This window comes from Triturus cristatus, chromosome 3_1 (genome assembly GCF_964204655.1).
Source record: "Triturus cristatus chromosome 3_1, aTriCri1.1, whole genome shotgun sequence".
NCBI classification, from domain to species: Eukaryota; Metazoa; Chordata; class Amphibia; order Caudata; family Salamandridae; genus Triturus; species Triturus cristatus.
Window position 1 is genome coordinate 666551647 of NC_140583.1, and position 14615 is coordinate 666566261.

The 14615-nt window shown below is 44.2% G+C and overlaps 1 protein-coding gene across 1 annotated transcript in view; it reads left to right on the forward strand.

Moving 5' to 3' along the window:
* CEMIP (cell migration inducing hyaluronidase 1) overlaps positions 1-14615 on the forward strand; it is a 908751-nt gene that overhangs the window by 719204 nt on the left and 174932 nt on the right. The window contains exons 12-13 of the mRNA XM_085644720.1: positions 4899-5068; positions 10466-10675. Of these exons, the coding sequence (XP_085500846.1) occupies positions 4899-5068; positions 10466-10675 (380 nt within the window). The remainder of the gene's footprint in view (positions 1-4898; positions 5069-10465; positions 10676-14615) is intronic.

Genomic DNA, 14615 nt, shown 5'->3' on the forward strand with positions numbered 1-14615 from the left:
ATGGGCACTTTAGAACACTGCAAGCCTGATTATGAGTGGATCCTGTCGGATATTATAATTATAATTTCCAATAAAGTCTGACACTGAGGTAAATATTAATAAATTATCATTTTAACCTACTCTGAATCTTGGGGAATAATGTGGATTTTGGTACGTACTACTCCAAAATCTGCATGTCTCAGTAAATGCTGTTTTTCCTCTGTTAAATCCATCCGGTTGGACCGGCTGAAATTTAACAAAGAGTAAGAACTTTATTGCAACTGGCAATTTCTGGGTGCAATAAATATTGCACCAGTTGTAATTGTGATCCCAATCGCAATTTAACCTGCCATATGTACTAAGGCCATAAGAAGTTTAACGTTTACAGAATAAACTGTTACCTAGAAAAAAGTCTTCCAGATGCAAACTTTTGACACAAAAAAGGAAGTTTCTGGATGTAATTATTCAATCCACAAGCAATTTAGTCACTAACATGTATCCACAGAAAGTTGAATAATCACTTGCCAAACCAATAGGCTTGAAGTTTGCACTTGGACATTGACAAGGCTATAAAAATGCCTGCTGCAGTGCAAAATAATTTTTAAAAGTATTACGGTGTGTATGCAGGCTTTGGATGAGATAAATAATTAAATATGTGATGACAGTTTGAAATGTATGATGTAAAATTGTCCTTTGTGCATTTTAATGGACACAAAATGCATCCAAACACCTATTCAAATGAAGGTCAGACCAAAATACTCCTGTGGGCTCATCCAAGTTGTTATCGGCAATGTCTCAAGCGAATGGCTGAGGGATCCTGAGCCAAAGAAGACAATGGTTGAAGGAGGCTGGTCCAAATCATCATAGGGTTCACATACAATACCAGACGTTTGTCATGAATGGTGCAGGTGCTTTGACACATATTACTGTTTTGTGAAGCTGGGTTTGCCAGTAAGTTAGCTTTTACGCATCTACAGTTTTTTGGTTTCCAACACATTATTTTAGAAATTATTGGGATCCAGATGGTGTGATGTTGAATTGTTCAAAGTGTGACTCATTCCTGCCTAATTTATACTGAAAGTTTACGTGTGGTGCTGCCACACTGTTACATCTTTTTTTTAAACATCTGTTTGTTGTCATTTGTGCTAAACACCTGAAGGTGTCATAAACATTTTATGCAAAACCCAACAATTATTGCTGGCAGATCTGGTCCTTCATTGAAAACAAGGTGGGATGCAATAAAAATATATGGGGGAAATGGTATCATGTAATATGTGAGGAGCTCAAAAGAAAGAGAGGGGAAAGAAGCAAACTAAGAAATACACAACAACCAACCAAAGTCAGGGATCACTCACTTCCACTGATTCAAGGAATGCCTAAGCACTTTCAGCAGAGGGGGTGGAGATCGAGCAGCCAACGTGATTTGACCCCAGTGGCAGCGGCTGTGCGCCAGTACTTGGGGCTGTTATATCTAAGGGCTACCTCCTTCTCACTGGCAGTACTGCCAGTGGCAAACATCTCTTACTTTTAATCTGAGGACAGTTTCCTGTAAGGGAAGAATCTTTCACATATATGAAAGGGAAACATATTTCCTCAGTACAGATGTTGCACTGAGCATGGAACAATGGAGGGTAGGGATGTAGAGATTGTGCTGCAGGCTCTGGTAAAAGGGAAGATACATTTTGTGAGTCCTGATGGTGCTACCTAGCTCCACTGCTATGGACTTAATGCCAATGCTTTCTGCCAATTCAGGTCTTTTAGGTGAACAGTGACTCACCCTCAACTCTGTCCATATGAACTGGTTTTCACTTGAACATTTTCCAAAACTGTTTGGAAGACATTAGAGCCATTTCAGACCTCCTCTCCATCTTAAAGTGCTGTGGGATAGAGACAGAGGCTGCCTACTCCCAACTCAGTTCCTTGGGAAGAGGGATTTAGAGTATTTTCATACCGATCTCAATAAAATATGAAAACATGGAAACATTCAATAAATATGATATAATATTAGAAATAGGGGTTTACCCTGAGAGGAGCTTGATAGAGTTAATGGGCTGAAACGTGTGTGGGTGTTGCACTTCAATTAAGAGGCAGTCAAGGTACTTGTTCGAAATGGGATTTTTGGTAGGGTAGGGCAGGTGCCAAAGCCATGGAGAAACCACCACTCTAATCAGGATAAGGGAGTTACACTCCTAAAATAACCCCTGCTCACCCCATTGGTAGCTTGGCACAAGTAGTCAGGCTTATCTTAGTGTGTAAAGCATTTGCACATAACCAACAGTAATACAGTGTAAGCACTACAAAAGGACACCACACCAGTTTTAGAAAAATATCCAATATTTTTATATACTTAAGACAAGACCGAAAACGATAAAAATCCACAATACAGTACTTAAAAGTCTTCAGTTATCAAAATATGCTTGAAAAACAGTTCCTTGATGTCGATAGCTCTGTCCGGGGCTATCACAGCGTCATGAGCAAACCAATCCAAACAGTTCTAGCTGACCGCGGTGTCACGGGCCAGCTATGGTGTCGGAAAGACCCGCAAACAGTACCTTTTAGAAATGCAGGGCATTGGCGATCTCTCGTTGACCTTCCGAAAGTACCGTGTCCGCAGGCGTCGGTTCTGGAAATCGTGCAGGAGTCGCCGGGGCCCTCGAAGTCACACGCGTTGCAGATCGATCTCTTCTCTTTTGGGTGTCAGGAGCGCTGGCGTAGGCAGGCGTCCGGTGCTGCGGTGCGAAGTGCAGTGGTGCGGCGTGCGGTGCCCTCAGGTCGAGGTGGAGCTGCGGCTCGGTGGCAGCATCAGATGGCGTCGTCAGTGAGACCAGGGTCGCAGTGCGAGGTGAAGGCGGTGCTCGTCGCGGTGCTGGCAGGTCACGGTGCAAGCAATGTCGTCGTGGCTGAAGTGCTGTCGTCGGCTGACAAAGTGGAGTCGATGGCGTCGATAGACCAAGGCTGCAGTGCGGGATGAGGGTGGTGCGTCGTGTAACTTTACGAGCGGTGCCCTCGAACCATGGTACAAGCAGCGGAGTATATTTCAGTGTGGAATGGCGTCGTTGGGATACCAAGGTGTAACGTGAATCGAGGCGGTGCAGAGTGCGGTACCCACAGGTCGCAGTGCGAGCAGCGGCTCGGTGGCAGCATCAGCAGGCGTCTTCGGTGAGACCAGGGTCGCAGTGCAGCGTTGTGGCGGTGCCCTCTGCGGTGCCTTCAGGACACGGAGTCGGCAGCGACATCATAGACCGCATCGGGTGGCATTTTTCCTCTGTTGCAGCACAAAACACACAGTCCCCAGTGCTGAGGACAGAAGAGTTTGAAGTCTTTGCTGTTCCTGAGACTTCTTGAACAGGGGGCAAGCTCTAGCTCAAGCCGTTGGAGAAACTCACAAGTAGATTGCAGAAAGTTCAGTCCAGTCCTTTCACTGCCCAAGACAGAAGCAGCCACTGCAGGCCAACACAGTAAAGCACACAGCAAAGTGGTAGTTCCTCCTCACAGCTTCTCCAGCTCTCCTTCTTCTTGGCAGTCTTCTTGATCCAAAAGAGTTCTAAAGTTCAGGGGTCTGTGCCCCAATATTTATATCCCCAAATCCTTTGATCTCTTAGGCAGAGAGTGTCTGTGCCCAGCCAGAACCAGTTCTGCCTTCTCTGGTGTGACTCCCTGGCAGGAGGTGGAGACGGCATGGTCAGAGGCAGACCAGGCTCTTTGAGGTGCAAGGAAATCTCCTCCCCCTTCCCCAATTGCAGCCCAGGTCTATTCAGCCTTTTTCTGACCCACCTAGACTATCTGGAGCCACTCCTGCTCCCCAGCCTTCTGTCATTCAAAACCCAGACAGGCAATCCACATTCCAGCAGAGGCACACGGAATGACTGAGCAAGAAAATAACTCTAAAAGTGGTATTTTCAAACACAGAGTGTAAAAATCCCCTTCACTAAAAGATGCATCTTTAGATTCTGAGTTCAGGCATACTAAACTTTATTTTCTTACCTAATTCCCTGGGCCAGTTATGTTTATAAGATGTTATAAACAAACTCCCCATTCTGTCCAATGGGGAACAGGTAGCCTTGCAATAGTGAAAAACAAAATTGGCCGTAATTCGGTACCAGGACATGCCACACATACCTTGTGCCTACCTTAGGGGTGGCGGACATGTAAGAAAAGGGAAGGTGAGGGACTGGCAAGTGGGTGCACTGGCCAAGTCGACATGGCAGTTACAAACCACGCGCAGACTCCGGGGTCTGAGTTACCTTTTCAGGGCTACTCACGTGGGTGGCACTATCAGTGCTGCAGGCCCACTAGTAGCATTTGATTCACAGGCCCTGGCTCACTCAGTGTACTTTACTAGGGACTAATAAGTAAATCAAATATCCAATCATGGAAACACCTATTTATAACACAATTTACCACAGGAACACTTGCACTTTACCAGTGATCCCCAGTGAGAAAAGTGCGCACAAACATTACGCCAGCAAAAACAGAGTCAAAACCGGGAGGTCAAAAAGCAAAAACCCTGGGGAAACACGCCAGCTCTAACAGTACTTCAGCAGAAGAGGTACGTAGAAAGGAAGCCCCAGCATTTAATTCTTTGCCATCAGGTGCTGCCTTTGGGCAGCAGAAGCAAGGACTGTATCGGCTTGCTATTTCCCTATTCTAACTCCAGCGCTAAAGTTTACCTTATCTCCAAATTGTCCAGGAAGTCTTACTTCAGTCTAACTCTAGTGCTACTATATTTTGGGTAAGTCTAGCTTCCCCTAAATAGTGGATGGAGTTAGTTTATTATTGTAACTCAAGTCCTGAGATATTTTATTTTTATTTTTGAGTGCTCTAAATCAGATGGCGACTAAAAGTCTCAACATTAATTGAATTAACCAGGGCTTAGCCCTGTTCTCACGGCCTTCTTCTGTACTTGTGTTCTTCAACAGGAACTGCCCAGTACTTGCACATGGGTGAAGAGGTGGATGGAGTTGATATGCGTGCAGAGGTGGGGCTGTTGAGCCGCAACATTGTCTTCCAGGGGGAGATGGAGAGCACATGCTATGGAAGCAATGTCTGCAAGTTCTTTAACTTTGACACCTTTGGAGGACATGTCAAGGTAATAGCCAACTTTTTAATATGTCTAGTCAACAAGTCAGACTGTCCCAATCCCTTCTGACCATGCACTGATACACAAATGTATCAGCCGCGTTCCGTGCAGGTAACAGCGTTGGGGCGGGGAGAGGGGTGTTTTGAGGGACAATGCGGAGGGAAAATTAAATAAATAATTAATTTCCCCCGTCATCGTCTGTCGGAATCCCTCCCACCCCGCCCCACCGCTGTTACCTGCCCGGGCCGCGACTGAAATGTATACTTACTTTGTCTGACCCACATCTCTGCACATACTGTTCTACAAAAACATATTCTATTTATCTGTCCTGCACCATAACATATTCTGTTGTACATAAACCTGCACTCCCTTCATCTGACCCACATCTGAGCATAAACATTTATGTGCAAAAACATACTCCCTTTGTCTTGCTCAGAGCAGATACTCTTATAGCTAGACTCCTTTTGTCTGTCTAACATCTCAGTATATACATTTACATGCACACATACTTCCTTTGTCTGGCCCACAGCAGAGCACATGCTGTTATACATAAACACTCAAGGCTTGATGTCCTAACCCATATACTCAAACATGGGGGCACAAAGTGAACAAAATAGTTTGTGAACAGGAATGCAATTTTTGATTCAATCTATAAAGAAAGAATGGACCTCAAATTATACATTTGCAGAGGATTGCAACATTACCTATCTAATTATTATTAATTAGGCTGTCTGGTTTTAGGTTTAAACCTATGATAACTGATAAAAACCACACTGAAAGAGAAATAGCCCTCAACAGTGAAAACATATAAACACTGAAAAAACACCTTCACCACCACAAACTAAATGCCATTCATAGAAAGGAAAAAGAGAGTGAAAGAGTAGTTTGTTTTCTTCCTGAAGAGGCCAATACAATGTAACTTTGTTATGCAAGATAACAGTAAGTAAGTCCAGGCTAACATTATTCTGCTTGAGGTTTGTTGTTTAGGGATGCCACTAAAATATTGTTTCTTCTTCCTTTTGTTTTTTCCAGTTGTTTGGTCTTTGGTCTAAAGATGCAGGGTTTGGAAGCATGTTTTAGGTCTTGTTTAAATATTTTATAAACTGTAGAGAATCAAGAAATATCAAAATCATATTTGATATTTTGGCTGCGTTTGATTCTTTCACTGATAGGTAAAATGGCTGGTTTCATAAGAATCTATCCTAATATGTGTCATCACATTTACCCACAAAGAATGGGTAAAAACCCTTAATACATCAGCCCCCAGTTTCTAGTGAGTCAGTATTGATAGTAGGCGAATTGCCAACACCTCAGGCTTTAAACATTCAATGAAAGGTATAGTGACAAGTATATGTGAAAAGAGCGCTATCACCAAGCATCTGGGATAGTAGTTAAAACATGACACCAGACTTTTGGAAAACACGGACCTCGGTATCACTTTGAATGCGCTGCAGAAAAGGTTCTTTTCAAGTTCAACAACGGTTGGAGTGATATTGTTTGAATTTGCAGTGATTCAGCTACGTATATGAAAAAGTTGTGTTATGACCTGCCAAAATTGATACCTGAGCTGAAGTGCTTCCCTGTAAGAGGTCCTTGCCACCGGTCAGATGGTATTCTGAAAGCATCTTACAATCTTCATAGTTAATGAGGAATGCTATTGACTTTTAGTCCATTCTGGTGCACTGTTTTCTTATGCACATGAACTATATTTATCATTGCGTGCTTTATGTGGCATCAAAGAAAGAGTCATCCCAACTGTGTTCCTTAGCTGATGGTTCTCAGTCCAAGGGGCTATGAATGCTATATTATCCATGTGGCAACTGTTTACAGAATTTGTGCTGAGTGATGATGCCAAAGGCAAGAAATGTGAGGATCTTTGGTCACATATTGATAGTGATGTGAAAAAAGTACACTTTACTGCATTATTAGATTTTTACATGAAAACATAACTGCTGTAGTGGACATAATATAAAACTAGTGTCTGAAAACACCCTTGTCTGCCAAGTGTTCAGCATAATTGGTGTAGATGTGAAACATCTCCTTGAGAGTGGGCTGGGCAACGCTTTTAGTGACTTTGGCAGTGCAACATGTTCCATGTTAGAGTGCTTGCCTCTTGGTAAGCAAAGCAATGGTGAAGAGCAATTCAGGAACTTTTATTTTACAATGTATGAGAAATAGCTTGCAATGATGCATAGAAATGTCCCTTCACCACTAATGCCATTTGAAGTCAATGAAACCTCACTGTGGTACTCTGTTATAGATCCCTTCCGTAAAGGGAATTGCCTCCGTAGTTTCAAAAGTGCTGCTTCATTTTTGACCGCTTCAATAACTCTGAGGACATAAACGCCTAGATCAGCGCAAATGTTGCAGAACCTGCCCTGAGAATCACAATCTTCAAGTGAACCAGTATTGGCATGGAAAGCTATGTCAATGGCCAGAGTTACCAAATTGTGTACTGGTTGTTTTGGCATTTCCCATCTCAAGTGCCAATGTTGAGAGGGCCTTATCACAGAAGTTTATATGGGAAGGAAAGAACGAGCGCACATGACCAAAGACTCACTGAAGAAGTATTGTATGGTGTTCTGCAATAAGTTTAATTTGCAAAAACCTTTTTGAACCTCGTATACACTATACTTACACTGTCTATATATCATGCACTATCAGTGCAGAAAGCAAGCAATAATAAAAGCAAAATGTTCCATAAACACCGGAAAAACACTGTTTCTGTAGTTTTTAATGGCGCGAAAATGTGTAACCACTGATAACCACTGTTTTAAAGGTATTGAAACCACTTGAAAACACTGAAAAAACCCCACCTGAATTTACCAAAAATAGAAACTGAAAACAGGAAAGCCTAATATTAATTACGACAGTTGCTATTTGCTACACTTTGTGACTGTTGGGGCATGCAGCGATGGGGCCTGCAAAAAACAACAGACATCACTGCCCTTGCATTCCCAAGCAGGAAACATTGTTTTAAAGGTGAATATGGTGCTGCTGCTTTAAAAAAAATTATTATTGTTTGGGAAGACAGTGGGGGGAGCAGGCAGTGGGCACCTAGGCCATGATTCACATAGGGAAGCTGTTCCTTGGAGACAGCCTCCCCATCGCATATCAGACACCACCCCAACTAGGGTGTCAGTATCCAATCAAGTGATTGCAACCACATTTGCAATCAAAAACTAATAATACAGTCTATTTCAAATCTCAGTTAGGAATGAGCACTTGTTTCGCAGCGCCTCTGAATTGCCATTTGTAATAAACTGCAAAGGTCTTTTTATCTGCAAAACCTGTGACACTGTGAATTGTAGGCTTTGCCACCTCAAAATGAAATCATACATTGGGCACATACTCATTTTTTTGACCGACATCTCATACGTTTATACACACACACTACTCACATTGTCTGACACGCATCTGAGAACATATTCATACACAAATTCAAACTCGCTTTGCTTGACTCACATACTCTCTTTAAAACAAACACATACTTTTTTGACTGACCCACATCTCAGGACATGCATAGTACATTGTCCCTAATTAAAATGCATACTCATATACGCCACAACAACAGCGTAGCCCCTTTGTCTGACCAATGCCTGATCATATGCTGTAATAGACAAACACACACTACCCCAGAAAAACCCTTTGTTCCACACAAACTATTTGATCCGAGTGCAGTATAACATTAATTAATTCACTCATTTACATAGATAAGGTCCTATGTGCTCACAGTCACTCTTGCACGAATGCTTTTACACACACAAGCATTTTCTTACGCATATGTGCGGATACATATATATGTATGCTTACACATGAGTCATGCTCAAGCACATAGTCATACAAGTGCGAACACAGTTCCATTTTGAGTTTTAGTTGCCTATAACGCAACTATGTCAATAAAGTCCCCTCGAGGCAATTTGACATTTTGATCGGCACAGACACCAAAACCTATCATTAATGGTTCAAAACATGTTTGCATTACTAAGGATGTATGGGTCTTAGTTAAATGGGATCGTTCCAGCGGTTTATAAACTGCAAATAATAGTTACAGGATCCGACGGTGAGGGCGGTAGGGTCGGCTGTTCAGAAGCTTTGGTTAAGCTTTTAGGTCCTGCGCTAGAGTGCATGCATTCCCCAGCCTAGTTTGCTGGAGGTCTCCCGTGACATTGACCACTCTTTTTTAGACCCCTCACTGGAGCCATTCGCTCTGTTTGAAGCCAGTCCCTCCAGTAAATATTTGATAGCTCAGGGTTTTGCGCAGTATCTGGTTTTACAGTAGCACAATGCTTAATTTGAGCCAGTGGTTTCCAGTGCTTAGCACCAGCACTTAATCATCAACACCGGCGCTTTTTTATGAACATCAGTTAAGAACCCATTCATTTAGGGGAGATTAAGTAATCTTCCCAGAATCACAGGATGGTGAGCTGACGCAGAGCTTTGAATCTGGTTTCCTAGCTCCCAAGTCGGCAGCTCTGGCCATTACCCCACATCCGCTCCCCACTTTCATGGTTAGTAGTTTGTTCTGTTTTAGGCAGCGCTAACAGGAAAAATGGTCTGGTGCAAGCTGCTACCTGACGAGATCTTGGCACTTATTTTTTTACAAATTAACCACTGCAGTAGAGGCCGTTTTAGTAAACTGAGTCTCTTCAGAACTTAAGGGAAAGGATCCTGAAAATTCTTAGGCAAGCACTGCATGCGAATATGTTGATGCAGAAGAAATCGGTAATGTAGCACAGGCACTTCTGTGCACATATCAAGGGCAAGTACTGTCTGTGTCTGCCCACTTATATGTGAGAGAGGGAGCGAAATGAAATAGCAGGTCGCCGCTTTTAGAAAGAATCTGGCACAGCTTTTCATTTCTAGGCTTTACACATGCTGCCTTTTCCTCTTCCTCGTACTCTCACTTGTGTCCTTGTATTCCTCCAGCCTCCACTTGTTTTTTGCTCTTGTCTGATCCTTGGTTGCTATAGTCAGAGCTCAGAAGAAGCGCTATGTAACGAAGAGACAACTATGCACACATACACACGCTTACCAACACACCTGTAGCTGAAACACGTAGAAGTGGTAAGACAACAAATCGCAGACATCCAGTGCAGTGAGTTACACACTAGACTGCATCACATCTCCATGCATCTTTGACTTGTTTTGATAATAATAATAATACATTTTTATAAAGTGCCTCGTTACTCCAACTGGAGCATCCCAGCGCTAAGATTGTCAAAGAGAAGATTGCTATTTAAGAGAGAAGAACAAAAACCTAAAACAGAAATATCTAAAATGGAAAGAGCAGACTTTGCCTAAAAAGCGCTATGTCTTCCCATATGTCTGTTTGATCCCTGTCTTGTCCCCCATTGATGCGAGTTTGCACTTGAGATTGCCTCACAGCGCCTCTTCTTTCTACAGTTGGGACGCGGCTTCGCCGCTGCTCACATTGAGGGTGTGGAGCTGAAGCACATGGGGCAGCAGACCATGGGACACTACCCAATCCACTTCCATACAGCCGGAGATGTGGATGAAAATGGGGGATACAACCCACCAACATACGTGAAGGACGTCGCCATCCATCATGCCTTCTCACGCTGCATCACCATCCATGGCTCTAATGGCCTGCTGGTAAGAAATAAAACATGACCAGTCCTATTACTGGATAGATATTGTTTGCAGACAGTCACATGTGGCACAATCGGGCAGTCACCTGGCAGTAGTATGTTGCGCAGAAGTGAGTATGTGTTGAATTAATGAAAAATTGATGAATGAAATTGTTGTGTGCCAAGAATGTTGGTCAAACCCGGTAAATTCCTCAGAACATGTCTTATATGTCTTAGATGTCCTCGGAGTAGAGCAAACAGGCATCCGACTGCCCTTCCCTCAGATTATTGTAGGAAAGTCCATATGCGGATGTAAGGTCAGTCCTACCACAGCCCCAGCAGATCTTTACTCCACATAACCTAGTACAGAATATATGTAGCCGAATAATGGCAAATAGTATTGGCTGTGGCGAGCATGGGAAGGCATTTTCTAATTGGCCTAGCACCGTAACAATCTGCCATCATGAGAAGTGGTATACAGGAGCTGCGTACCTGCACTAGGCCGGACTATGCTTAGGGAAGATGGCAAATGTCTTAGTAGGCATTCCTCCCTGAATTGCTTTATTCTTTCTGTCCATAAGGTGGAGCATTGTGCACCTATCTAACAGTTCTTACAGAATTAAAAAAGGTATGAGAGGGGGTCTTCATTCTAATGACGTGTTCATGAACATTAGTAAGAGAAATTGTGCTGGAAGATAACGCACTTAAAGGGCCTACAGCTTTATTATATTTACCTCATGTATCTTGTGGTGTAGATGTTTGGAGATTGCATTCCTAATAACCTGCTATGTCTTGTAGATTAATTTTATGTGTAGAATACAGGCACACTGTCATAAATGATATAGCATAATATTACAACCTAAACATGGAATTGCAACATCTTATGGAGCATTATGTAAGAGGGCATAGGTTATAGGTATGGTATCCGTTGTCTCGTTTATTGAAGGCAAAACCCACCTGAACAGTTCCTTTGGATCCATTTTCAACTGGAAACCACTGTATGACGCTGTTTCATGTCCTTTCCAAGACCGCCGCTGTAGGAAGCTGGCTCCTTATGTGATATGTCAGTAAGATGATACACCATGTAAAGAGTCCGGGGGTTCCCTTATAAGTGGACAAGGGTTTGCTTTGCAATCCCAAAGTGTTCTATTAGGGGGATCGTGGTCGAGCCGCCTTAAGCTTAACACAGAGGGGTGCAAGACATTTGTAAATACACAGAATGATTAATAAATGATAACACAACTCAAGAAGGAGATCCACACCAATTTATAAAAATACCAAGTACCTTTTGTATATGTTTAGGCATCAGAGAAAAATCGTTCAGGTAAGTACGTTTTTAAATATAAATTCTTTTCACTTTAAGAAGTGGAAACTGCAATTTCTGAGTTCGCCAATGTTATCCTACGGAAGGAAGAAGTTCTGCAAACAGGTACAGTACATCAATTTACAGGACCAATCTCCAGGAGTTAAGGTGAGTGCTGGCCAAGATCCAAGGAAGCACGAACTTTCACTACCAGCGGTACAAGGGCAGCTGAGTGCAGGGTGCAAATCAGTGTTGGGAGCCCAATACATTTCAATGGGGATTGGTCACTGTAAAAAAAAGCTACAGGCTGTGGCTAGGAAGCCAGTAGGGCTGAACCAGCAAGTGGGCTCAGGCCTTGCGGTGCTCAGGGATGGAGCGATACCTATGGTCCTCTTCTCCACGGGCAACGGGTCCAGGGGTATCCTTAGGCATCAGGCTTTTCCTTACTGGAGCAGTTGCGGCTGAGGGGGCCTGTTTGCAGAGGCTGCAAGCGACGGCGGGGAGTCCAGGAGGGATGAAACCACAAGGGATTCGAGCTCTGGAGGGCTGAGGAACCATGGCGGCACTAGTGGCCCACTTCAACTCAGGCCAAAGGCAACAGGTGCAGTGGTAGCTTTAGATGTCAGGTTTTGGCGGTTCCAGAGGCATCAGAGTCTTCTCTTTTGGCGATTCTTTAGAACAGGTCCACTGTTCACGGGAGGTCTTCAGTCTTTTTCAAAGGCAGGCAGTTCTCCCAAGTTTATGAAGTCACGGCTGCAGGATGAGTAATTTTTGGCGCCATTTTCGACGAGGGATGCAGACGCGCCTGCAGGGTTGGTCCCAGGTCAGCTGCATCTTCTCTCTTCTCGGCTTTTGTGGCTCTTCCATGTCCTCTCTCTTCTTAGTTCATCAGGATCTGCTTCTCAGGTGCCAGGGACTCTCCTAAATGTTGAATTTAGGGGTGTTAGGGAAGAGTAGGGTAGTAGCCAATGGGTATTGACCCTTGGGGTCACTACACCCCCCCATATGACCACTTTCTGTGTCCATGTCACAGTAGCCCACCTTAGGGGTGATACTAGCCTGGAGTCAGCATGCCTACCTGATGAGCTAATTTTCCCACCTGTCCAGGCGCCAAGGGGGTTTGGACGGGGGAATGGCTTTCTCTCCTTTGAGGGGAGCCAGATTTGCATTCCAAAGTCAGCAGCTTCTTTGAAGCTCGCCGGCCCAAGGAGGCTAATCAGCAAGTCATCCTGTGGGAGGGAGTGTTACACCCTCTTCCAGGACAGACTTTTGTTCAGTGTCTTATGAGAGCAAAGGCCCTTATCCTAGGAGTTGAGAACAGCGTCTCGGGTGGCAGGCTGACAGAAACCAGTCAGCAAGCACACCAGAGGCTGGTAGTTTTTCAGAGGGCGTTTTTAAAGTGTCCTATGGCTGCATGTATTGGTAGATCCAACACAGGCATCAGTATGGGTTTACCAATACGAGTTGTTTGATACCAGACATTCCTATTTTCAGTGAAGCCCTCATGTAGATGGGGAACTCGTCTTCACCAGTGTCCAGCACATGTTTTAAAATGGCTTCCCTGATGACTTGTACTGGCAGTAATAGGACTGGCCATCATAGGGGCAAATCTGCTCATGTGATATGCAGCACCCTGCCTTAGGACTTCTAGGCCGGCTGTAGGGATGACTTACAAATATTACATGCAGTGGTAGCGCAAATGGCATACAGTGTGACATGTTGTGTTTTCACTTTTGTCTGCACCAAGACACGCAACCTACAATGGCAGTCTTGCATGTGTTTGGTGAGGGGTCCCTTAGGGTGGCACAATTCGTGCTGCAGTCCATAGGGACCCTGTTTAATACCCCTGGCCTTAGGTACCAGGTTACCATTTACTAGCGATTTACAGAGGGTGCTAAAGGCTTTACGAGTTGGGGGAACAATTATACAGTTTTGGGAAAAAGAGCTCTGGCACAGGGCAGCTGGTTAGCAGGGACCCAGTGCACTTTCAGTCAAAATCATATCATTTACCAAGCAGAAAGTGTGGTGACCATGTCAAAAAGGGGCACTTTCCTACAGCTGCTACCATTAAAATAGCGTTACAACAAACAAATGATGGACGGAATGCTGACAATGCAGTCATTCTCCCCCAGTCAAGAGATCTGGGTTAAATCCATCGTTCTTTTGCCCACTACGCCACCCCAGTTTAGACATGGCCATATGCAAATCAGTCTTGACCCTGTGCCTCATGGGAACAGTCCAGCCCGAACTGCCAAGCCATGTCTTCCCTGGACCGGAATCAAGCATCCTAGGACCGGTTTCTGGCTATCAGCCGTCATCAGCCAGGATATCTTGACTCCAGTGGCGTAGTGAGCACGGGTCCCACGTCTGGGAATACCCATCCCACTTAGGGCGAAAAGCGTTACAACAAACAAATGATGGACGGAATGCTGACAATGCAGACATTCTCCCCCAGTCAAGAGATCTGGGTTAAATCCATCGTTCTTTTGCCCACTACGCCACCCCACTTTAGACATGGCCATATGCAAATCAGTATTGACCCTGTGCCTCATGGGAACAGTCCAGCCCGAACTGCCAAGACATGTCTTCCCTGGACCGGAATCAAGCATCCTAGGACCGGTTTCTGGCTATCAGCCGTCATCAGCCAGGATAGCTTGACTCC